Consider the following 26325-nt stretch of genomic DNA (forward strand, 5'->3'; position numbering starts at 1 on the left):
CCTCACCATGGAGCCCGGCGGGTGCGGGTGCTGGGGAATGCCTAAAGAGAGAAGAGGTGGGATACATGGCCAGGGAGCTTGGACCGGGATAAGACCACAGCAGCAGGGGAAGGATGGTGCAAAGTCTGAAGTCGTTGGAGGTGGGGAGGCAGGTTGAGGGAATTGTGACAGTGCAGGGCAGGGGGCCCAGCCTGACGGCCTCGGGGTACCTACCCAGGGCAGCCCTGTGCAGGGCGGAGAAACAGCGCACCCTCCACCTCATGAAAGTTGGGACAAGTCTGAGTAAGACTCAGTTGTCTCGTTTTGATATATGTTAAGGAAACTTCTAGGGAATACTGGATCCTTACCCAGTGGGCAGAAAAGCCTGGAGGAAGGGTCTGTGTCAGTTGGAAAGTGCAACCCCCAACATCATGGAAACGTCAGCGTTGCAACGAGTGGCCCCTCAGGTCCAAGAGGGCTGAGCTCTTCCCCCAGAATCTGAGAAGATACCAACTCACTTAACTTGAGGAGAAAACAGTAATCAGAATGAAAAATAGGAAACAATAAAATCACTTTAATTTGCTACTCTTCATTTTGAAAGATCATTACAGTATCGTGTAAAATTCAGCCAGGAAGGATGCCACAGGACGGCAGAGTCCCGTGAACGAGTGAGAACCGTCACACCAGTGTGTGGCCCTGGGCAGGTGAGGGGGCTGACCTCACAGCCTGGCGCTGATGCTGAGCTGAGACAAGCCGGGCTGGGGGAGGGCTGGGGGGAACCAGGTTCCTCTGTGATGAAGGTACCTGGTGGGGGCTGAGAGGTGGGCTGCTCAGAGCACCTCTGCAATCCCCACTTCAGATTCAGGTCTGCAAGCCCCCAGCAGAGGCCATGCCTGGACTGACGCCGGCCCTGGCACTGGTCTGTGGAGGGAGATGCTCAAAAGTGACACAGTAACCGTTTTCTTGGAAAGCTCTCTTCCGTGTTCTGTGTTGTGGACGAGGCTCCGAGCTGCCTTCCAGTTATACGAGGAACTTGCAGAAGGCGGGATGGAGGAGTGAGGGTTGCAGGCCCGACCACGGTAGCTCCAAGGGCCTGGGTGGATGGGCTTATTATTCAAAGATTGGCAGAGAAACGGTACAGCTCCTGATCTGTTAGTTCAGGCTCTCCCCTGATCCCTGCGGAACTAGGGCAAACAGGCCTGGGGACAGCAGGAGGAGGTTCTTTGGGTGACGTGTGACCGCCCCGGTTAGTCCCTGGGCCCGGGCTCAGAGCTGCGTCCCGGGAGGGCCATGTGCCAGTTCTCGTTAGGGTTGGTTCCACTGCCTCTGTCCCAATGGCTAGGAAACCAGCGGGCTCTTCAAAGTGTAGTGGATACAGAGCTACCCCTGCTTCCTGGGCCAGCTAGGTGCAAAGTCCCTGGGGTCAGTGTTCACTCAGCCAGGGGGAGCTTCATTTCTGGAAGTGTTTTTAACCATCTGTCCCAGGGTCAGATCATTGTAAACGTCCTGTCCTTTCTTTCTCATCACCAAAGCCCCCATCCTGGTACTGATGCAGAGGGTCCCAACGTGAATATCTGTTACATTTTCCACGAGACCCATGAGGAAATAGGGAGGGTCCAGGCACACTCGTTCTTCCTGTATCATTCTAGAATGATGGGGAAGTTTAAAAACAAAAAAAAACCCAGGTGTACTGTGATCGTACGTATCAGGGCAGGGCTGGGGGTCCTGAGACTCGGGGTGGGGATGAAACCCTCTGTTGGAGACAGTCCTTTGAACCATTCTTGACAAGCCTTTTCTTCTCCCTTCTGGCTGCTTCTAGCACTGGAGGCAGAGGGCCATTTCCCTGCTGAGTGAGGACCCAAGTGACAACTGTACAGTGGGCTGGGGGTGGGCGTGGCGGGACCCCCCTCCCACGGGGAGAGGGATGGTCAGCAGAAGAGCTTCTCACAGATCCTGCGTGTGTCCTCGGGCGCCGTCACGGTGTAGCCCACCGTCCTCGGGTCTGCGAAGATCTCATGGTCGTTCCCGCCCTGTGAAGACACGGCACAGATGCAGGCGCCACCTGGCTCCTCCCGGGCCAAGGCTGCTGCCACCCAGGGGCCTGGGGCCACCAGGGAAATAGGACCAGAAATGAGGACCCTGCGATTTTACCGGGCACAGAGCATCTCTTCAGGTACCTTTTCTTAGCCCCCAGGAGAGGAACAACAAGGGTACTGTCGTACCGATAAAGGGTTTTTCACCTTCCCTTGAACTGCAGTTTAGCTTTGGAACATGCAATTATGCCTGTGAAAGAAATCACGATGTTCCCGTGAAGATGCGTCTAAGGCTTATTTTTCTATCATGAAAGCAGAATTCTCACCGCCATCAATTTGTTTTAACCGCATCCAGACTTTCCTAACAGGTCATGGGGGACTGTAGGAGGGCAGACAGTCCAGAGCAGCACTGTCCTCGAGACTTTCTGTGACGATGGACACGGTCCATCTCTGAGCAGATGGAGGCCACATGTGAGGCCTATGACAGAGGGACTGAGTCTGATTCACTGAAGTTTACATAGGCCCACGTGGCTGGAGTCTGAGCCTGGTGGCCTGGGCTCAGATCCTGGTCTAGCACCGGTGAGGGGGGTATGTGGGCAGCTCCCCACCTGTGAAGTGGGGATCGTGGCGGAACTTCGCCCAAAGCACCGAGGCCATTGGTGGACGAGCAATCCTGGGGCAGCACCAGGGTGCCGCGAGCGCCGCTTCCGAGCGTTTTCACGTTTCCTTCCCCCTGGTGAGCCCCCAGGAGGTGGGGCCCGGGTCTGGAAGGGCCCAGGCATGCTGGGAGTGGGGGGTTCCTGTGACTGTGGATCGCCTAGTCTGTGCTGCACCCCCTTCCCCAGTCCCGCCTGTCTCAGGGGAATGCTGCTTCCACAACCCACAGCCCTGCAGGAAAGCCCCTGCTTCGCTTCTCATGCAATTTCCTGTATTTTCCTCGTAACACTGGAAAGCAGTCTAATGCAAAATCTTGAAAAAAAAATCAATTAGTTTATAATGTGATGAGAAACACTGCAGAGAAAATGGATTCTTTTCATAAAACACAGAGCATGAAGCCAGTATGGAGAAAACGATTCTGTACGAAAATGACATCCTTTTAAACAACTGACACCTGAAATTACGGCTGCTCTCATCTTTGTAAGAGCCACCCACCCCCAAGCAGACGGCTTCCCTAGGAGGAGGTGAAGTTCATAGACCTCATGAGGGACTACTGCCTGGGCCCAAGGCGCACTGGGTGGAGCCATGTTGGGAGGCCATGACCTTGGAGCCACACTGGTGAATGTTCTTTCCCAGAAGCCTGCCAAGCCTTGCACGGGCCTCACGAATTTATGTCCTGTGAAGGGGCTCTGGTCATTCAGCTGGCCCCCAGTTCATGGCCAGCATCTCCTGAACAAGTACACGTGAAGACAATTCTTACGACAAAAAAAAGATTTCTCTTAGGAACGGCCTGGTGTGGGGAAACCAGCACAGAGCACCTAACCAAGGAAGAAAGAACTCCTACTCTATTCAGAAAAACCCAGCACCCACCTGGGGACACTTTCACTCCAGTGTCACTCACCGACCCTGGAGGGAGGGGTTATTCTCCACCGATTAACCCAACAAACCTTGTGCAGCGCTCACTACCCTCCAGGCATGGCCTCAGAAGCTGGAGATACAGTGGCAAACAAATGAAGTCCACCTAAGGGCTGCCTTCCAAGCTTACATTTAAGATGGACATAAACAGCTCTGTGGATGCTTTGCTGGCATCTGCAAAGAATAAGGGGAGGGGACGAGGGTGACAGGGGAGAGGCCTTTGAGCAGAGGCCTGAAGGAAGAGAAGGGACAAGCCCTGTGACCGCCCATCTGGGAAAGGCTGCCAGCCGGCTGGAGCCTGCCAGGCTAGAGCCTGCCAGGGAGGGGCCGGGCCCTGAGGCCTCGCAGGTTGAGACTTGGGATTTTATGTGAAGCCTCCAGAAAGCCAGGAGCCAGGCTTCACACCATCAGGTTCACTTCACAAGAGGAACTTTCTGGAGAATGGATGGGGGATGAGGACTCAAAAGCGGAAGCAGAGGAGAGCAGGAGGCTCCAGCCCCCAGCCAGGGTACAAGGCAGACAGAAGCCACTCTCTGGGGAGCAGAACCTCTGGAGCAGCAAGGCTCACAGATACCACGCCTGCCCCACCCTGGAGAGGGTGTCCCGGGTGCCCAACAGATGCCTCACCTGACAGAGGGCCTGCTGGTGGCGACGGCGGGGAGCTGTCTTGTAAGCTGTCTTGTAAGCCACTGACTCGTACCAAAGCCAGGTCCAGAGATTCCGATTGCCCGGGAAGGAGAAACCTCCTGCAGCCCGGTGGGGCCCCGCTGCTCTCAGAGGGCAGCAATGCTGCACTGCCCGCACTGCTCACGTCTCCCACAGGGCAACTGGCCTCAGAGCGGGCGGGCTCCCTCCTGGGGCTGCACAGACCTTGCAAACCAGACTCAGAGTGAGGTCGGGAGAAGCAGAACGGAAACACCAAGCTAGTGAGTGCCACGCACTAGAATAAGGCTACAGTGAACAGGAAACTTCAAAACTGGATTTGCATGTGCACCAAGGTTACTGGATTCCTGCTGGGCAGGCTCATCCACCCGCAGGCTGCAAGCTCCAAAACAAAGCTCCCGTTTCCTGGGAGAAGAGGGAGGGAGGAAAGGGGCGAAGGGATGAGTAAGTGATCATGCAAGCTCCAAAACAAAAAGGGAGGGAAGGAGCGAAGGGATGAGTAAGTGATCGTGTTTCGTTAAGGTGTACCTGGCAGGCCCAAAGTAGAGGCCCCAGATCAGCGCAGGCTGCCCATTAATGTTTAATCCCTACAAGGCCAAGGTCTGGGCGGCAGCGCAGGCTATCTTACATCAGTGTCCCTGGCCTGCGGCTGCGTGCCCGGCTCCACAGGACCTGACACGACTCGCAGGGGGTCTCTGCTGTGTGGATACCTGCCCGCGGCACAGACAAGCTCTCTAGCTGCACATGGACGTAATACCTCGGGTAGTTCAATAAGCACTTAGCCAATTTCTATCCATTATGGGTACAAAGGCCACCAAGACAAAGGCTCAGCCTTCAAAGGTCCCAGAGCAGGGGTTCTCCCCTGGCTGCAAGTGATAGTCACTGCAGGAGCTTTAAAAATACATCAATAAAACTGGGAAAGAACAAGAGACATGGGGGCCAAAGGCGCAGGATGCACTAAGAGCTCCCGTGCCTGGGTGTCTCTGGCCACAGGAGAGCCGGGTGCCCAGGGCTTATGCAGGAGGCTGGGGACCCGAGGACTCGCTACCTGACCGAGGTGTGTGCTGCTCTCCCGATATGTCAGAATTAGCTGTGGATGAAAACAACTTCAAACAGCTTTCACGTTTGAAAATGAATGCTCTTAGACAACTGTGCTGATTTTTTTCCTAGAAAGAAGTAAACAGCTATGGTCAAAAACAGCCTGGCCCGAGGGTCATGAGGTTTTGAAAGCAATCAGGTGACTCCAATGTGCCTCCAGGGCTGAGGACCAGCGGCTCAGAATCTAGTGATGACCAGGCTAGGGGTGGGGCTGACGCCCCTGGGTGACTGCCCCTTAGGGTCTGGCGATGGCTCCGGCACAGCTCCCCTCATCCGTAAAACGGGGTTCAGAGATGCGTGAGGGGCCCTGGCACGGGAGCACATCGGGGAGATGCTGATGCTGTGGACACCAGTGAGCCCTGGGGGCCTGAAGCCTGGGTCTCCCTGAGCAGGAGCGTTGGGGTGAGGGATGCTCCTGCCTTGGGGTCGGGCTGGTCCACCGTCCTGTTCCCTGGACCAACGAGGCCACCAATTCTGGGGTCCGGAAGGAAGGCAGGCCCCAGTGGAGACCCGTGGTTCCCCTGCACAGCATCCGGCTTCCTGTCCTCCTGCAGGGGGCCCGGGGTTCTCCTCAGCAGGGTTGAGAACCTCTAATCTGGTCCCACCTCCTCCAGGAGGCTCAGACCACAGGGAGCGGCGATTTGCCCCGGGTTCCTCCAGGAACGAGCGACCCCCTCCCCACGCTAACCTAAGCCTGCCACCAGCCACACAAGACCTGGGTCTCAGACTCTGCCACAGAAACAGTCACGCAGGTCTGTCCCAAGGACACATTCTGCACTTCTGTTAGCCCTAAGGAGCCTGGGAGCCCTGGAGATGCCGGGAGATGCCAGGCACAAGGAAGCCCAGGCCCCGGCCAAAGGCCTAACAGAATCTCAGGGGTCACGGGGTACCACTCACAAGGGCAACCTGTCACCCGTCCCGCAGGCCCCCATCTCACAGAGCGACCTCAGTACCAGGTGAGCCTGACCACAACTTCCTTAAAAGCAGGAGCCTCTGGATGCAGGCCAGGCCTGCCGCTGGGAAAGAGGCACATCCCCAACTGCCTTCCCTCTAAGACCTTTCACTTTGTTCGGTCCTTCGGAAGCGGACCCACAACCCCCTGGATGGCCCGGGGCACTGAGGCTTAGATAGACTCGCGTGTGGTCACCGCGCCGGGCTTTTGGGGGGCCGACTTGGGTGCTCTCGGTTTCCAAGCCTAGCACCTCATGCTGACTGTAAAGGACGAGCGGTCTTAGTGTTTTGAAAGTGAGAGGGGAGAATGAAAAGGGCAGGGGCTTCCAGACCGCACTCAGCGAGCGGCTGGCCCTCTGCGGGGCCCCCGCGTCCCCCGCCTCCGGTGGGGACCGCAGGAGACGGCGTGGAAGTGTCCTGCTCAGGGGTGACGCTGAGGAAGCACTTGAAAAGCTTTGTTCCCTTCCTCTTTTCAATTTGACATTTTTAAGTTTTATTTTTCAATAGACAGCACCTTCACGCAGCTCAAAAATTTAAAAACAGGGTCTTGTCACAGCGGTAAGTCTCTCCCATCCTTGTCCCACCCCCACGGTAACTCTGTAATTTTGGGGTACCCTTTCAGACCCCCCGTGTGCACTTACAAGCAGACACGAAGAGAGATGATTTCTCTGTCTTTACACAAAAATGGAGCCTCTTACCAGCACTGCTCCACACCAGCTGTGCTTACGCTACCTGGCATTCCGCTGTGTGGCTGGACCCCCGTTTATTTCTCCATCTCCTCCTGCGAAGGGCGGGGTTGTTGCTGGCCTGCCCCTCTCTGTAGCCCTTTCTACACAAGTAGGAGTGAACTGAGGGCCGAATTAACCGAAGTCGAACTGCCGAGTCACACCCATCAGTGGGTAATGCTCACGAAGTGTTCCAATGGGTTTTCACGTTGCCCCGACTTCAAGTCAAGATATTTTTTACAAGAAGCATTAAACAAGCAGAGGCACTGTTGCCTGGGAATTCGGCAAGGCTGGGGCTGAGCTGGCAGGCGCAGCCCCCTGGAGAGCCAGGCAGAGCAGCCTGGGTGCATCTTCCCAGGCGCTGGCCATCTCCCTCCCCGCAGCAAACCGAGCCCCCCGCTACTCCCACCAAAGGCCGGGCCGAGGGCCTGTAAGCTGAACTCGGAGCTGGGCGTCGATGGACGCTGCCTGTTGTGGCTGCTGGGATGGATGAGGGAGTTTCCAGGACTAACGAGGATTTAGAAGAGCCAGGGCCAGCCTCTTCCCTCTTCCCTCTGCTCTCTGGAGGTGCTCGGGGTGGGGGGCGGGGGCTGGGGGAGACACGGTGCAACATTAGATCCCGGCCAAGCTGCCTGGCAGGCGTCTAAGCCTGCTGAGCTTGGCAGGGAAAGGGCTTTTTACTGTATTTGGACTGCTCAGTGCCTCAGGCTGTTAAAAGATTTAGATGGCTGGACTGCTAACTCCCATCTCCAGGAAACCACTGATAAAAAAGATCAGAGAGGAGGGCAAAGAACAATGCAAGAGTGTTCACTACAGTGCTCGCGATGACAACAAACAGCCACAAAGCCAAAGGGCCTCTGCTAGGGAAATGGGTAAATCATCTGTGCCTAAATGCTAGAATGTTATACGGCCATTAAAAGCTTGTTTTCAAAGAACATTCCCCGACGTGGGGGGAACGAAATATGTTAAGAGAACAAAAGCAGAAACCAGTGAACACACCGTGTCCCATATTTGGGGTCAGATACATTGCAAAAAGGCTGAGAGGCATGTCAGCTGTGATTTACAAGTGACTTTTCCTTTCTTCTTCATGCTTTTTCTAATTTTCTACAATGAATGCCTATTAATTAAGAATGGGGGGGGTACCTCCCTTCGATAGTATCCATTTTTTAAAAGTAGGTAAGATTAAAAAAAAATAATAACTGACCTGTGGTAATGCAGTGGTTAAACAGAAAACTCTCTAATTCCCAAAAGAAGAATTCCCCAAAGATGTTGTTTTCTGATTATCTCAAGAACTGCATTCCATCCTGCAAAGTCCCAGCTGAGGCTTATATACGACAAGAACGTCATCATCACAGAACAATCTGCTCAGCCCGTCTGAAGAGCTGTCTTCTCAGACTGCAGGAATCAGCATGAAGCTGGGAGGATGGGGGGTGGGAAGAGGGGGGACCGGCGAGGGCGGCTTGTGGGATCCTAGTTCCCCGACCAGGGATTGAACCCGTGGCCCCCTGCAGTGGAAGCGTGGAGTCCTGACCACTGGACGGCCAGGGAATTCCCCCAGTTTTATAATTTGGAAAGCAGGACATGAGACTATACCATCCAGAAGTCCCTTTCATGCTGGAAGACTAGCACGTGGAGATCTTACTGAAAAAGGCAGGTCCACACAGGAGAGACCTTAGCAAAACAGCACGCACTCTGGGTGGACCAGGGGTTGGAGGGATTAAAAACTCCATCCATGCAGCCTTTCTGCTGCTGCAATACAGCCACAAAGCCTGAGACAGGAGCCTGATGGCAGGGTAGCTACCACCACTGGGTGGCCCGTGAGAGGGAAGCAGAGAGGCACGGGGGTGCGAGAGGAAGGTAAAGGGAGGCAGCCCCGGGCTGGGCAGTGACTATCGGGGGCTGAGCCTCCTCTGGGCCTCGATGGTGGCAAAGCCCCTCCATCCAGCCCTTTGGGGACCCACCTGTCCTAAGGAGAACCTCACCTGCTACCTCGGCGGCTCTGGGGAAATTCCTCCTGCTGGCCTCTTAACACCTGGCTCTGCTCTCAGTCCCCAATTTATTTTATTTTTTTGGCCGCGCTGAGAAGCTTGAGGTATCTTAGTTCCTCGACCAGGGACTGAACCTGTGCCCTTGGCAGTGAAAGCGCCGAGTCCTAACCACTGGACCGCCAGGGAATTCCCATCAGTCCCCAGTTTAGATTCCGTCCCGGACTTGGGATTTCCGACAGCGCCCCCGGGACAGCCTCCTGCCCCTTAGTGTGTGATGTCCAGGCCTGACCCCCCACCTCTCATCTCTCCTGAATTCCAGACTCACGAGACTCTTAGTCCTCCTACCATTTAGGACTCCTAACGCCCAACCTAAATGAACGCCCCTGGGGAAAAAACACGGCGGAAACATGAAACAAAAACGGCAAGGGCTTTGAAACACAGAGGATCTGGGTCTCGTTCCGGAAGGCCCTCGAGGTGGGTGACACTTAAAGCCAAACTGAAAGGCTCCATCCTTGCCTTCAGAGGTGTCGGGTGTCTGAGCGCAGAGAAGAGGGGGGTCCATTACCCCCCTCTCATAGGACAGAAGCCATTACTCAGTTTGAGATGGGCTGCCAGGTGAAGTGTGGCTAGGGGGAGAAAAGCCCATCTGTCTGCTTCCTCCCTCTTCAAACCCAAATTGAACAATGAAACTGCAAAAACATTTCCATACTTACTGGCATGGTTTTGTCACCAAAGAAATAAATGGTCTTATAGCCGTCCTTTTCCACATGTCCCAGGCAATACCTCTTGTCCCATCCGTCAGGGAAGACATCAAAGCTGATCTGGCCTCCTGCCAGAGCGGGGAGGGAGACACACAAGCTAAAGGTGAAAAGGAGGCTAATGATACGTCACTGAAAGAAAATGTGCCCTTTGATCTTGTCAGCAACTGCAGTGCCAAGGTTGATTTTTATTACCTCAGTTTGCTAATTACAATACTTTACGGGTAGGTTCTAGAAATTAATTCTTGCATGATTTTTTTTTCTCCGTGATTTCACCTAAAACCTAAAAATCTAAAGTCTAAAAAAGAGACACAGAGTGCTGAGTCAGAGTGAGACCCACAATGGCTTTGCACCAGAGTGGTCTGCAGAGCGTGCTTAAATGAAGCCCAAAGCAGGCTGGTGAAAGAGCTGCGAACAGCTTTCTTCAGCCATGCTCCCTTGGAGCTGCACTGTGCGCTCGGCGGAGAGGCCTGGGAGCGGGATGCATCCAGCTCGTCGTGCAGGAAAATGAAAATCCCATGGACAGGGATTGCCAGGCAGCTTTCTTGGGCAACAAAAACCCTTTCAGAGCTGTGTCAGGGAAGATGTTCATCTCACAGTTCAAGGATACTTAACAAGCCACCCATTCATCTTTTACACAGAGGCTCTCTGCAATTCCAGTTTTCTGGCAAGCGTACACTTATTTGAGCTGGTGAAAGGAGAGGGCTCTAAGTATGGCTTGTCAGTACTGACAGCAGAAGTCGGTCTGTTTAAAGCGTTTGACAGGCATATTCCACCAAAAAGCGAGGCAGAGACATCAGCGCTGCAGGAAGAGCTCTGCATCAGACACCGGAAACGGCCGCATGCTGGCCTGTCACTATGAACAGAAATTTCGTGAACCTAGACAAGCGCCTTCCCCTTTCTGGGCCTCAGCTTCTTGATTTGTAAAACCAGCCCAAGTGACTTCGCAGGTTCCTTGCCATTCAAACATTACAGGATTCCAGAACACATTCAGTCTACTTGATCTAAGAGGGCCTGTCCCACCTCTCTCCTATAGAGTCACCCATGAGCTAGCTGTCTTCTGCCCAAAGGTGTGGGGATAAGTTCTCACTCTTCATTAAGCAAGTTGCTCTTATTTTTGACTAGGAGAAGTGCAGGCAGGAAAAATCCTGCTGGGCGAGGATTTAGAACCAAACCCAGCAGCCTGGAAGTCATCTCCTAACCTGAGTCTCAGCTAGCGCTGATCAGGCAGGAGGACAGTTACCCGCCATGGACGCCCCAGCTGCAAACTCGTCACCATCCAAGTTCAAGAGCACACCGGCCCACAACCACCTCCCGGCAAACGGCTCCCAGAGCGTGAAGCCCGCTTGAATGCATGATACCTATGGAAAACGTGAGGCCTTTCCCTGCAAACTCTTTCCGCAGATCCTCCACGAATTTCTGTCTTATACTTTCTTTCTGAGGAAAACAAAAAGATATCGATAGTCCACTGCATTAGAAGCACACTTTCTTGGCCACAGAGATGCACACCACACGTCCATACACCCCGGCTATTTCATAAAGACTCACTTGATCCAGTTCGTAGAACTCAATGCGTTCTTCTTGGCTGCAGCTTCTTCCGACGGGGGACACATTCAACATCCCATTTCGGAATTCGATGAAAGTACCCCTGGGGAGGAAAAGGGGACGGAGGTCCCAGAGATACATCATTTATTTGAGAAACACAACAGATAGATAGACAGGCTAAAAAGTGGGCCAATTTCAGGGATGTCCCTGGCGGTCCAGTGGCTAAGACTCCGCACTTCCACTGCAGGGGGCATGGGTTCGATCCCTGGTCGGGGCATTAACATCCCGCATGCCGAGGTGTGGTCAAAAAAAAAAAAAAAGTGGGGCAATTCTGAAGGCAGAGGCGGGTGTGATCAGCCTTTGGCGGTGCTGTGCTGGGCCATGTGGCGGCCACAAGCCTCACGTGGCTAGAGAGCCCTGAAAACTGTGGCTGATCTGACCTGAGATGAGAGTTCACAGATTTCGTATGAAAAAGAAGTGTAACCATCATTGACAATACTTTACACTGACTATATTTGAAATGACTATAGTTTGGATATAGTCAGTTAAATAAAACATATTAAAATTAATTTCACCTATTCCTTTCCGTTGCTTTTTTTTTTTTTTAAACATGGCCACGGAAAGCGGAAAAAACGGCACATGTGGCTCATGTTACATTTCTGCTGGACGGTGCTGCTCTTGAGCAGAGAATGTTATAGTTAACAAAGAGCTATGAAAATGATTACTAGCTCTTCAGGTTCCCTGAGGAATCTGAAAATATATGTCCCAGACACCTTCGCAAGTGACCTAGTGAAATGCTGATTTTTACCAAGAAAAGCGACACAGGAAAAGCTGCTGAGGATCCCCAGGTGAGCTCAGTAGTAATACTTCAAGGACACACGCCAGGCGTGGGGCTGGGATCAGATTCCACGCCAATGCCACCACTTACCAGGAACCCTGGGCACCGCTCTGCTCTGAGCTCAGAAAGGGGCTAATGGCACTTGCTCTGAGCACCCCCTGAAGGGGCTCCTGAAATGAAAAGTACCAGTTTATCTAAAAAACTGGGAAGCAGGTAAAGTAAAAACAGCGGTATCTCCATCACTGGATCCTTCCCCTGCTGTGTTCAACTTGCAGAAAAAGAGGCAAAGGATACAACAACGTATGTGCACCTAAGACACTTTTTCAAAAACCCCGTCCCGGTTGTCCTGGACTCAGTACAGACCAGCCCGTCCCCTACACCTTCAACATCTACACTGGGGTATGGGGCCCTGGTGATCATTCCCAGGGGGGATCCTAGGCCTGTGGGTCCTAAACTGTCAGAAAAAGAGGTCATGCTCAAGGCAGGGAGGGAGGCTGATGCACTGTAGAAAGGCTTCTGTTCTAAAAACCAGGACTAAGGCGGCTGATCAAGCATTCACGTCCCCCCTGAAGACCTGGACGATGTGACGTCTTACTACACTTGCCTGGCGTGCGTGGGACATAGCATTAGCCCCACGAGCAACGTGGGTAAATGCCGATCAAGGAGGAACTCAGCTCTGCCTCCTGAATTCACCGGGCATCTCGGGCTAATTCGGAGTCATAGCGCTGCACGCTGGGCCCTCTCACTAGATGACGTCCTCTCTGGAGGACAGGAGTGGATCTTATCCTTTTTTTATCCTCCCTCAATGCTCAGCCCAAAGTAAAGACTGAACTGACCTGGGGTACGTTATATGTTCACTTGCTACAACGGAGAATTTCTAATATACATAAAAGTCAACAGCACAGGATAAGGAACCCTCACGGGCCGTCTCCCAGCTGCCAGAAAGATGGACTTCGGGTCCCTCCTGTCTCATCCATCCCCCTTCCTGGGACAGATGTGAAAAAGGAAGCCCCTGCCCTCCGAGAGGAGGTGCCGAGCAGGGGCATCTGTTTCGGAAGTTCTGGAAACAGGTCTCGAGCACTCTTGCAACTCCAGCATGTCTTGAAATTCAATCACCCTTTAAGAAATGTTTCACCCTCTAATCATTAGGGTGTTACACATTAAGTGCAGAAAACCGAGAAGATGAAAAGTATTTCAAAGAAACCTGAAATCTCATTACCAAGAAACAACCACCGTTAGCATATGGTCCGTTTTTTGCCAATCTTTTAACTGTGGGCATGTGTGCACATTACTGTTGTTATTATTTGAAAATGGGAATTGAGAGAACAGTATTCAGAACAAGAGGTAGGTTCCCGAATCAAATGCCTACCGAGGCCAGAAAAATGAGACAAGTGGCCCGTGAAAGACTGGGGGATGGGGAGGGGTCAGCGCTGCCCGCCAGGCTGCCGCCACCTAGGAGGGAGCATCGAGCTGCCGGGTTTTCAGATGCTGCCGAAGCCGGAAACCCAGGTATTTTAAAGTGTGAAATCAGACTTTTAAATGATAGCACTTAATGCAGATTTTACTGACCACCAGGGGCCAACTGAACTTGGCTTTGCATGGGATTTGGCCCGGGGGCCTCCAGTTTGAGACTCCTGAGCTGGGGCCTGGGCCGATGCTGCTTTTCCCACACTGCTGTTTCACAGGCATGTGCCTTAACTGATAGCCTTTGAAAGCATATAGTTTTCAACTTCCGTCACGTGGACGCACCATCATTTATGTAATCATCGGTCTACCGCTGGCTTTACAGAAGGTTTCCAGTGATCCCTTACTAAGCACCGGGCTTTGGAGTTAAGTTAGCTCCAACCCACCGGATGACACCACGCCATATTCCAGTCGTGCCTCTTTGCTAAAAGCAAACCCACCTCTTCTTCGGGAGTTTAATCTTCGCCATGTAGCTCAGACAGTAGTTGATTAAATCCTGGATTAGGGCCTCACCCAGGTGACTTTGAATAGTCTAGATAAAAAAAATACTGGAGTTACTTGACACAGTGGGAGGCCTTTTCAAAATGGCTTTCCAGCAAACCCAGGTCTTCAGCCTCTGTGGCTGGAGGGTCACCAAGCGGTGGTGGGGACACACCCCACTGCCTTTCTCCTTTTCTCCCTTTTTCTCTGGTTGAAAACATTAGGCCAACCAGAAAGGGCCTCAGTCAAAAGCATTCTCTGCTTCATTACTCAAGATTTTTGTATTCATTATCTCTTAAGTGCTTCCTGGAAGCCCCAAAGAGTTTATTGCTACTGCCTTTTATTCAATTAAAATATCTGCAGACACTGATAGAAAATATATTTGTTCCACTTTGGCTTCCTCTTACGTCTGAATAGAACGATCTTAATGGTAATAAGAGCTACATGGTACCTCTTAGAAATGCCTGCAGCAAGGCAACTTGCCCTAGTCTTTGCTACCATAATAGAAATATTAGATTAAGTAACCTTGAAAAACAATTATAAAAATTCAGTTAACAATTTGGAATGTGTACTAGTCAGATGGTTCAATATCCAAAATATAAAAAATACAGACTGAAGATTCATTACCGCTCTTCTCCCAAATATAACTCCCTGGAGGCATTCAATACCAAATACCTTTTCAGAAAACATTTCACTAGTAGTACAGAGTAGTTTGGATACTTGCAAACCTACCTGTTTGCACAAGAATTTCCCATCTTTGTATGCTACCAAGCCATTTTCTGGAAACACATAATCATATTTTTCAACCACTGCCAACAAAACAAAATTGAGAATGCAATGAATTGGACCCTGTGTTTCTATTTCTTGATTAACATTAATCACCAGTAAAAATGCTAAACTCCAGTAATGACTGTGAAAGACTATCTCATCTTAACAGATTGGGAGGGTGGAAAAAAAGCTCCTTAAAAACTTTTTAAAAAAGGCTCCTCATTCTAAATTTAACAGATGACGATTAGGCTGCAGATTGGAGACTTGGTGGGCACCTCGCACCTCTGCCTGCTTATTTGTAAAGGAAGGTGGGAGCCGACGATGGCTCCCAAACCCCACTGTGAATCTGCATCCCGGGGCGGTGGGGAGAACCTGCAGAATTCCGTGCTCTGCTTCCAAGGGTTCTGATCAGAATCTGCAGGCCCAGGTTAAGAATCCGATTTTTTTTCTTTAAGCTCCTCAGGTGATTCTTTTTTTTTTTTTTTTTTTTTTTTTTGCGGTATGCGGGCCTCTCACTGTTGTGGCCTCCCCCGTTGCGGAGCACAGGCTCCGGACGCGCAGGCTCCGGACGCGCAGGCTCAGCGGCCATGGCTCACGGGCCCAGCCGCTCCGCGGCATATGGGATCCTCCCAGACCGGGGCACGAACCCGTATCCCCTGCATCGGCAGGCGGACTCTCAACCACTTGCGCCACCAGGGAGGCCCAGGTGATTCTTATATTCATTCACATTTGAAGACCACCCACATAAATCTTAATGGAGTCTCAAACTTTAGGTGCTTGCCAAAAGGCAGATTCCCAGGCACTGTGTTTTGGGTGGGGCTCCCACATCTGCATGTGAACGAGCTCCTCCGGTGATTCTGATACAGGTGGGTCTTCCACTTCCTTCTGGCTCGTGACTGTTTTGATTCTGGAGTTTCGACTCTTACTCTCTGAAATGTAGACGCTGTGCTACACTGACAAAACCTCTCTGAGCCTGTGGTTAATTACGTGAGCAGAGGCAGAAAGGGCAATCAGGACCAGGTAACAGGATCCCCGGGTCTTAATGTGTCCCATTATGTTGTATAGCGTTTCTAAACAGAGCACCTACAAGGAAAATTAAGTGTAACCAGAACAGAGAGTTTTTTTTTTTTTTTTTTTTTTCTTTTTGCGGTATGCGGGCCTCTCACTGTTGTGGCCTCTCCCGTTGCGGAGCACAGGCTCCGGATGCGCAGGCCCAGCGGCCATGGCTCACGGGCCCAGCCGCTCCGCGGCATATGGGATCCTCCCAGACCGGGGCACGAACCCGTATCCCCTGCATCGGCAGGCGGACTCTTAACCACTGCGCCACCAGGGAGGCCCTGAACAGAGAGTTTTAAAGGGACTACACAGATCCCTCTTTCAGTAACTGGTTCAAGGAATACACCCCACACAGATTTGCACTGTAAGATGTTACATCTAGAACAGCAGTTCTCAACTGGGGGTGATTTTGCCCCCAGGGGACATTTGGCAGGGTCTGGAGACATTTTTGGTCGTCACACTGGGGGTGGCAGCACTACCGGTGTCAAGTGAGTAGAGGCCAGGGATGCTGCTAAACGTCCTACAGTGCACAGGACATAGAGAGTTACTGGCCCAAGATGTCAACAGTGCCAAAAAGAATGCTCCATCCATCTCTCTCTCTACCTGCTATTTCTTATAGGCCAGGCACCCTGGAGGCCCTGGGGCCATGGAGATGAATAAGCCACAGCACTAGTCTTCAAGACAAACATAACCAGACAGTTTCCAATAATCAGAGAGTGCTAAACCCACAGCACTAGACTCTCTTTGAGGGTAGCTGCTAAAGTATGATTCCGATGCCCTACAGACCCATGCCCTTCAGAATCTCCAGTGAAGGGGCACATAAGAACCTCCACCTCCCTGGGGTCCTGGGCTTGAGATTCTGGTTCACTAGGTGGGGGAGAAGCCTGGGTGACTCCCGACTAGGGAACTCTGGGGAACACTGTGATAGAGCACCCCTCAACACCTGGGTGAGAAGGACGTCAGGAGACGGCGCCCGAACTGAGGCCAGATGGGCAGTTAATAGGGACCAACAGGAAGAACTGCAGGCCGAGAAACAGACACCCATCTTTCTAGGTGAATCTGTCCATGTATCCGAGTACCAACTGCTCCACTAGCAACTCCAGAAATTTATGTATAGGACTAAAAACAGAGGAAAAATAAAGGCAGAGAAAATGTTTCCCCGAACAAGGAAGCAGGAAGCCTGAAGCCTGCCACACGGGGATGAGGGCTCGGGGCTCCTGTGATACTAAATGGCAACAGGTCCCAACATCCCCATGAGAAGTTGACCTTTTACCAAAACGTAGCCAGCAATGTGGAGTTTACCATTGTTTCCCAGTTGCTCCTGTACTTTCTCAAAGTCCGACCCGCCTACGACTCCAACTTTGATCTTCTGCCTCAGTTTTTGTAGAAAGCAATCCATGTCTTTGGTAATTTTCTGCATTTCAAAAAGGAAAACACAACGGTCAAGAGCCACGAAGTAATGGGGAGACTAAAATCCCAAGAGTGATACAACCCTTATTTTTGTAACTGCCAATTTGGTTTCTAGGTCTACAGATAAGACCAATTATTTAGTTGTGCTTTTGGGACATCAACTTTTTTATCAGAAAAAAACTTGTTAAATTTTACTTATTTTTACCTAGTTTAAAACACACAAGAAATATATTAACAGCTGGTATGTACTGCTCTAGCCTTTTTCCTGTGCATTTATATATACACTTGTCTATATGAACATATATAAATAGGTACTACTTTTTGAAACACAAGTGGACTCGTTCCACATCTTGTGCAATGACTTGCTTTCTCAGCACTAAGTTGTGGTGATTTTTCCATAATACATGTAGATCTACCCTGGTCCTTTCAAATGCTACACTGTGCTCCATTTATGGATTTAAGTTGATTAAAACAAAATAACATAATGAGATTAAAGAGGAAGTTGAGAGTTGATTATAGTTATATAAACAAACAAAAAGCCTTAGAGTAAGATCACTAGATTTTTGAGTCTCTCCTGAAAGAAAAGCTCTATCTATAAATAGTGGTCTCAGAACTTCCCTGGTGGTCCAGTGGGTAAGACTTTGCGCTCCCAATGCAGGGGCCCCGTGTTCGATCCCTGGTTGGGGAACTGGATCCTGCATGCTGCAACTAAGAGTCCGTGTGCGGCAACTAAGACCCAGTGCGGAAAAAAAAAATAAATAAATATTAAAATAAATAAATAAATAGTGGTCTCAGTGGTATAATTTTATGCTAGTTAAATTCCAAACCGTGTGCCCATTCAAAAGAAATTTTAAACTGAGATGAAAAGATATCCCTGTGTTCAAGCAAATCACAATGAAGTTTTTAAACTCTTATTTCAATACTTTTAGCAGTCTTAATTGTACACTTACATGGAATATCTACACAAATAAAGTTACCAGAAATTAAAAACAAAAAACCCACTTAACTCAACTTCAGTACAAAAACGTCCAGAATTCAATCTTCTCCTTTTCTTAAAAAAATTTTTTTAGAGTAATACATGCATATGATTAATAAAATTGTACAGAAGGGCTTACATTAGAGTGCAATCTTTTCTACATCTTCCAGTGGAATCTTGACCTAATAGACAAAATCTAGTGGCCTCTGAGTCAGTGATTGTGAAAATGGGTCCCAGAGTCCCCACAAGTGCTTTACTCAGAGCCGACGTCAGAATGGGAAGAAGTGGGGAAGATTCCCATGACTGAAAAATATTAGAAATGCAAAACAAATGCAGTACTTCCTCCTTCAAACAGAAGCCTAAGGGTAATTTATTTTCTCTTGACCCTTGTGCACACTGATGAGCTAAATGGTATTGCTGTCCAGCTATCAGACATGCTCTGCAACTTGCACTGGTCAGAGAGGCACCTTTTCACTTCCAGATGGCAGCAAATACTTTTCGACAGGAAATAAGACCTAGCTGCTCATGACCACAATAGAGCATCTAAACTACCCCGCACCGCAGGAGAGATTTGGAGCAAAATAACCACACAGCAAAATTGTCATGTTTCTAAGTAACTCTTGTGCTCATAATTTCAAGGAATTCTAAATCATCCCAGACAAAATAAAGCACAGAGGAAGAGCCAAAAGCTTGGAATTAAGGTGAAAAAATGTTAAAAGTTCACCTTCTGAAAAATTTTAAAAAAAATTATAAAAGACTTTTTTGGGACAATTAAGGAAAACTGAGTGTAGAGGAAGAGTTAGAAAACAGGGCCTGTGGGCCAGACCCAGCATGCTGCTTGTTTTTGTAGAGTGACTGGAACACAGCCATCTATCCATTCATTTCCGAGGTGTCTGTGGCCACAACTATAGACGTGAGTAGCTGTGACAGAGACCATATGGCCTGCGAGCCTCAACCATTTACTATCTGGCTTTTTACAGAAAAAAGTTCGCTGACCCCTGGACCAGGGTATAAAATAATATTAGGGAATTGGTGATAGTTTCTTTAAGTATGATGACAAAACTTTGGTTACAACAGATGTCCTTGTCCTCAAGAGCTGCAGGTGCGAACATTTAGGGGTGAAGTACCCTTATGACTACAGCTTAGGAAGTGGCACAGAAAAGATTAAAAAAAGAGAGAAAGTTAATATCAATCACTGTTGAATTTAAGTGGTGGAAATATGGATGTTTTGGGTACTATATTTTTCCAGCGATTCTGTACGTTTGAAATTTTTCATGATAGGAAGTTGGAAAACAATTCACCTAGGTTTATATCCTGGTTCTAAGTCTCAACTGCTTTTAGATGCAATGGCATTTCTTAGGAAAGTACTCAGAACAGCAAAATTCTACTAAAACACTGAAATGTGCAAAGCTCTGGACTCCATTCTAATTAGATTTTACCTGTTTAGGTCATATACTATTTCAGCAGCTGCAGGAAAAGATAACCCATTTAATTGCTTTCGGATTGTCTTGGGCTTACCAATGTTTGAGAACGCGAGTATTGAGGAAGGGAAAGGTTGTACAACGAACAGATCTGTTGCTAAAATAGTTTTTATTTTTTATTTTTAAAATAGCTTTATTTTTTAACCTTGAGCACCCAGCATATAGAAACAATTCTATTTTTTAAAAAATTTATTTAATTAATTATTTTATATTTTTGGCTGTGTTGTGTCTTCGTTGCTGCACATGGGCTTTGTCTAGTTGCAGCGAGCAGGGCTACTCTTCATTGCGGTGCGTGGGCTTCTCATTGCGGTGGCTTCTCTTGTTGCGAAGCACGGGCTCTAGGCGCACGGGCTTCAGTAGTTGTGGCACGCAGGCTCAGCAGCTGTGGCGCATGGGCTTAGTTGCTCCGCGGCATGTGGGATCTTCCCGGACCAGGGCTCGAACCTGTGTCCCCTGCACTGGCAGGCAGATTCTTAACAACTGTGCCACCAGGGAAGCCCTGAAACAATTCTCTTTAAAATTAGATTTTTTTTTTAAGTGTAAAAATTTACTTACATTCGCCAAAGAATATCACGTTTCAAATGTTTTAAGGGAGTACATTGCGGGTTGTCTGGTTTCGCTGCTATTTCATACTTTGTGCTTATATATCCTGGTACCTTCTGGGAATCAGAAGCACGTTCCTGAATGACACACCTAGTAACAGAACAGCCTCCACCTTGGAGCGGTAGCAGAAAATGGCAAACTTAGCAAATAACGATGCCCTGAGGCCCAGAGACTTGTACCAGATCTCTTGTGTGAAATTAAGGTCATGGTTTCACTGAGTCTGTTTCCTTATTTAAAATGGAAATAACAACTATCCTACCAGGGATGAAAGAGGGAGAAAGGTTAAGTGGGTCTAATGATACTGTGTAAAAAGGCTTGGAATGTAAACCCGAGGCCATTACAACCAATGGGCCAAATAGAGAGCAGTTTTACTGGAACACAGCTATGCTATGCCTGCATAAGGTCTATGGTTGCTTTTGCATTAAAGTCGAGGAGTTATTACAGACCATATAGTCGGCAAACACAAATGTATTTGCTATCTGGCCTTTTACAAACAATGAATTGCTGACATTGGCTCTAGACCACTATGGGCTAACTAACAACCTACAAGTGTGCATGGATCACTGAATCTCAGAATCAAAAAGGGGCTTTGGAGAACTTGCAATTGAGCATCATCACTAGATACATAGCACCTGTGGCTCAGAAAGGTAAAATGATACGGACGGCTAAGGTCACAGACATTCGTTATGAATTCTGGCGCACACATATCACTGCTTCCACCTGGCCCAAACTAAGCAGGGTAGAGCTAGAACTTGAAGACAGTGAGGCTACTTGGGCCAAATCTCAAGTTCGAATGGCTGGTGTTCAGTGACTAATCTGTGCAAGAGGGAGGTCAGAGTGAGCAAAGATCACAAATGTTAATCTTAAATGAAACATATCCGTGCCTACGGCAACAAAATCTGGAAATGGGAAGCTTCTAGGAGTCCAAGGAGGCTCTCAGCAGGCAGCCTGCAGCAATCTAGGTCTCCTCCATCACCCCACTCCGCTGCAGGGCTGGAGAAGGGAGTGGTGGCGGTCGCTGATATTAACCGAATATTATTGAACCCAGTCTACCGTATGCAAGATACTTTCATGAACTTATATGATTTCATTCGACCCCCACAAACACCACATGCAACAGGTCATATCCCTACTTAATGCCATAGATGCTGAGGCTCTGAGGTTAAGTGACTTTGCTCAAGGTCACACAGTTGTCAGGAGGTAAAGCTGAGACTCTACCAGGTCCGTTTGACCTGGAAACCTATGTCTTTTACATCAGGATACAGGCAGAGACCATACGTCATAGGTCTGAGGAGGGCACACAAGCTGGTAAAGGGGCAGAGCTGGGGTTCAAACCCGGGGCTGGAGGTGAGAGTCCAGAACTGCGTTTTCCAACCCAACACAAGTTTCTTGCTCTCTAGAGTTTTCCGTCCTGTCCCATCTCTTCGAGCACCCTGAGGTCTTGAAGAGCTGGTGGGAGCTTCCGTCTCATTCCTCCAGGAACCCAGAATAGAGTTCGGTCCCCCTTCAGGGGAGGTAGGCGGTCCTTAGCCCCGTCTGGGAGCAGCAGGGGGCTCTGCACCGGCTGCCGCCAGCCCGCCGGACGCCGCTTACCTGCCGTGGGGCCGTCAGGGTCCCGTCCACGTCGAAGAGGCAGAGCGCTGGGCCGGAGACCGCCATGACCCCAGCTTCCACGCGAACCTTACAGGATTCGCTGGCACCTGGAACCCGTCTCGGAACTTCCGGGACCAGCCCCCATGCCGCAGGGCACGCCGGGAGGAGGAGAATCCACTCCCATAATGCCTCGGATTAGCGGTAGCTGTTCTCTCTGGACTACAGATCACAGAATGCAATGCGCCTCTACGCTGTCCTATTAGGGCCGAACACGCGCTCTTAGCGGTTCCGGGAGTAGGAGGGATTCACTTCCGGCAGCAGGCATTGAAGTCATGGTAAGAAGGCGGGTGGTGGGAAGTTAGGGAGGTGACGTACTTTGTGGGTCTGGGGCAGGCCTGCAGACGCCTGGGGTTCTGATTCGGAGAATCTGCGGGAGGGACGTGTGTTCCGATTTGTTATTCCCCGCTCTCCTCTGCGCTCAGGTCACGTGGGCCAGCAACGGCGATAACTAAAACTCACTGAGCACTCGCCGAGCATCAAGTGCATTTGAAGGCTTTAAAACCATCATCACATTCAGTATATTTTGGATCCCCATTTTGAAAGATGAAGAAACTGGGGCCCAGAGAGGTGGACTAATTTGCCCAAAGATCCACAGCTGGTGACTGTAGGAGTCGGGATTGGAACCCAGATCTGACTTCACCGCCCAAAGTATCTTTCACTGCACTATTCGAGGTGTGGAACTGTGCATCTCATAAAACCCTTGTGCTATGGGTTGACGCCTCCCTCCTCCTCTGTTCTACCCCATCCCTCAGTTTACGCCAAGTAAACAGCGTTTCCCTTCTGACCCCAAGATGACGCTTTAACCTGACCGAGAATTGTGAACTTATTATGATGAATATCTTGCGGATTTGTTCCCCACTGGGACATTGATTGAGTTTCTTGCTTGGGGAAATGGCACACAGGCTGTGGATCCAGTGCCAGCCCAGAGTTGGCCCTCCCAAGGTTATTTGTTGAATGAATGAAGGCTGCGCCTCCTTTCCTATACCTACTTGAGCTGTCTGGAGGAAAGAGGTCCGGTTTAAAAGTCAGACTCTGCCCCACTCACTGGCTGTGTGTCTTTGGGTAAATTTCTTACCTTCTCTGGGCTTAGTTTCCTCCGTGGTAAAGTAGAAGTAGTGGTTCCCATCGCAAACAGTTTTTGTGAAGATCACGTGAGGTAAAGCATCTGGCTTTACCTTTCTTTCCATCTCTGGCAGTGATGCCGGCCTCACAGGATTGGTGGGAGCCTCCGTGTAAGACGCTTTGCAGCTGTTCCTTGTGTGATTAGCATGGTTGAGTTACATGAGAGAAATGGTCTCCCTGTCTCCCTTTCAGGCTGCCTTCCTCCGAGCTGTGCCGCGGTCGCCAGGGCCAGCTGCATGGGGAAGGCCTCTCCACGGGCTGTGGTGCTGCATTGGGCGGGATCCTAGGAGGTGGGTGGGAAGCAGGCCACCAGCCTCCAAGGAGAAACCACCCGGCACAGAGACAGAGACATTTCAGATGGTGTACCGGTTTGATGCCATCAGGGCTTTCGGGTACTTGTCTCGGCTGAAGGTGGCACAGACAGCCCTGACGGTGGTGGCCTTGCCGCCTGGCCTCTACTGGTACTCCCAGGGCCTCATGACCTTCAACTCCCTGTGCCTGGCGGGCGGGATCGCTGGCTTTGCCCTGGCCATGTTGTGCTGGATGAGCCATTTCTTCCGGAGGCTGGTGGGCATCCTGTACGTGAATGAGTCGGGCACCATGCTGCGGGTGGCCCACCTGACCTTCTGGGGCCGGCGACAGGAGACATACTGCCCTGTGACCGACGTGATCCCCATGACGGAAAGCCAGGATCGGCCTCAGGAGCTGTTCGTGCGGATCCAGCAGTACAGTGGGAAACAGACCTTCTACCTCACCCTGCGCTATGGACGCATCCTGGACCGAGAGCGTTTCACACAGGTGTTTGGGATGCTGGACAAGTTCAAGTGAACGGGCAGGAGCCGGGCCTCCTGCAGGAAGCCTGAGGGTGTGGGCGGGGCTGAAGGAGGGGGTCGGGCAGCTGGAGACTTTGCCAGGGCCCCTGGGAACTTGTCTTTTGGGATGAGGAAATTCATGAGATGGAAGTGAGTAACTGGATTTAGAAAGAGGCCCTGAGTGCAGATTCTTAACTGCACTTGTGTGTGACATTCAGATAATGGCCAGAAGTTTCTGTTAAGAGCCAGTTCTTGGAGGAAGCGATGCCAAGCTCTCTAGAACAGTTACACTGCTGTGAAATCAAAGACAGAGAGGTGGGGGGCGGGAGCCAGAAGACTTGGGTCTGTCCGTTTCCAAATCCCTGTCCTGGGGCAGGTTGTCAAGTCTCTCAGAACCTTGGTTTTCACATCTTAAAGTGGAAAAATCCTCTCTGTCTCCTGGGATGGGTGTGAGAATAAACAATAAACGTCATTGTTAGTTCAGAGGGGATGGCGCCGCAAAAGGCTTCCAGGCAATGGGTAGGGATTTCACCAGCCCTATGCTGCGCCCCCTTGTGGACCCAGCGGCGAGGGGACCAGGATGAAGCCTAGAGGTGGGTCGTTCATCCTCCCCGCACGGTAGCTGCACAGCCACTGGGGCAAGGTTGTAATCTGAGCAAGTTCACGGCCCAGAGGTCTAGGGGCTCTCACATCAGAAGGCTTTGCAGTGTGATAAAGTCAGATGAACTATATGCTGGTGTGATACTTTATAAAATAAAGCCAGTTATATGTAATGTCCCCCGTAATTAGCAATATGCTTATTATATAATTTGTAACAAAGAGGAAAGAAGTCATGATCTTTAATTCTACCACTCAGAAGTCAATAACTAAATTTTGTTTTGTGACCTTCCAGTCTTTTTTTTCAAATCGTAGTAAAATATAAACATAAATTTATCCTTTTAACCATTTTAAGTGTACACTAAGTGGTATTAAGTATATTTAGTGTTTTGCAACCGTCACTTCTCTCCATTTTCAGAACTTTTTCATTATTCCAACCAGAAGCTCTGCACCCATTAAATAGTAACTCCCCAATGCCCCCTTTCTCCAGCCCTTGGCAACCACTAATCTGCTTTCTGTGTCTATGGATTTGCCTATTCTGGATATTTCATGTAAATGGAATCATCCACTGTGTGGCCTTTTATGTCTGGCTTCTTTCACTTGGCATAGTTTTGCAAGGTTTACCCATGTTGTAGCAGGTATCAGAACTTCATTCCTTTTTTATGGCGGAATAATATGTATATATCACATTTTGTTTATCCATTCATCTTTCGATGGACATTTTGATTGTTTCCACCTTTTGGCTGTTGTGAGTAATGCTGCTGTGAACGTTGGTGTACAAACATCTGAGTTTCTGCTTTCAATTCTTTTGGGTATTTTCTGAGAAGTGGAATTACTGGGTCATACGGTAATTCTAAGTTTAACTTTTTGAGGACCTGCCAAACTTTTCCATAGTGGCTACACCATTTTATATTCCCACCAGCAATGCATCAGAGTTCCAATTTATCCACATCTTTTTTTTTTTATAATAGCCATCCTAATGGGTGTGAAGTGGTATCTCACTGTGCTTTCAGTATTTACTTAAAACATAGATGTTATCCTGTATCTGAAATTGGCTTTTTTTTGCTTCATGTTATAACATAGGACTACGTCCGTTATAAACATTCATTTAAAGTATTCAATCACAAGGAAGAAACCTTGTGACTATGTGAGATGCTGGATGTTAACTTACTGTGGTAATCATTTTGCAGTATATACATATATAAATCATGTTGTATACCTTAAACTAATACCATATTGTATGTCAGTTATATCTCAATAAAGTTGAAAAAAATGGGCAGCATACCTTACAAATAGATAAAAACAAAAGGCCCCGATTATCTGATTTTTTTTCATTTAAATACTTTTTATGCAAAAAAAAATCAGTAATTGCAAAATATTCCACTGAGTGGATGTAGCTGGTCCTATAACCTTTCTTGTTTAAATGATCTCCATTTTTTCATTGCTATGAAGAATGTGATAAATGCCAACTATATGGAAAGATATCTTTCCTCTGTGTAGACTGCAAATGGCATTTTGAGAAAAGTGACTTTATAATCACGATAACATGAAAGAAGTTGTTAGATCTTCTTAGTTAATTTATTGCATTTCACAGAAGCAAGTAAAGCATGTAATTCAAGACAGTTTGTTCCTGCAGGCTTCCAAATCAGCCAGTCATCCCAAACCTCTTCTGCTGGGTGCTGAAGGCACCACGGTTCATAAAAGGGGAGGATTTTGGCCTTTGGACTGATAGCATCTTGGTGGGGAGGGAGGG

At 49.5% G+C, this 26325-nt stretch overlaps 2 protein-coding genes across 3 annotated transcripts; one reads left to right on the forward strand and one right to left on the reverse strand.

Moving 5' to 3' along the window:
* Positions 1–547: 547 nt before the first annotated feature.
* PMM2 (phosphomannomutase 2) lies at positions 548–22118 on the reverse strand. Of its 2 annotated transcripts, none has more exons than XM_060120115.1 (8): positions 21982–22118; positions 17221–17332; positions 14827–14903; positions 14055–14146; positions 11316–11415; positions 11129–11204; positions 9723–9838; positions 548–2009 (listed from the first exon to the last, which is right to left on the reverse strand). In XM_060120115.1, exons 1-8 carry the CDS (start codon positions 22045–22047, stop codon positions 1908–1910), a joined length of 741 nt encoding a protein of 246 aa, XP_059976098.1. In that variant the 5' UTR covers positions 22048–22118; the 3' UTR covers positions 548–1907. The 2 variants fall into 2 exon arrangements, with proteins under 2 accessions (XP_059976098.1, XP_059976099.1); XM_060120116.1 differs by having other exon boundaries at positions 9723–9867.
* A 167-nt stretch (positions 22119–22285) lies between these two features.
* Positions 22286–25840, forward strand: TMEM186 (transmembrane protein 186). Its single transcript, XM_060077919.1, has 2 exons — positions 22286–22316; positions 23356–25840. Exons 1-2 carry the CDS (start codon positions 22314–22316, stop codon positions 23989–23991), a joined length of 639 nt encoding a protein of 212 aa, XP_059933902.1. The 5' UTR covers positions 22286–22313; the 3' UTR covers positions 23992–25840.
* Positions 25841–26325: the final 485 nt, after the last annotated feature.

Source organism: Mesoplodon densirostris, chromosome 16, assembly GCF_025265405.1.
Source record: "Mesoplodon densirostris isolate mMesDen1 chromosome 16, mMesDen1 primary haplotype, whole genome shotgun sequence".
In the NCBI taxonomy this organism is placed as follows: domain Eukaryota; kingdom Metazoa; phylum Chordata; class Mammalia; order Artiodactyla; family Ziphiidae; genus Mesoplodon; species Mesoplodon densirostris.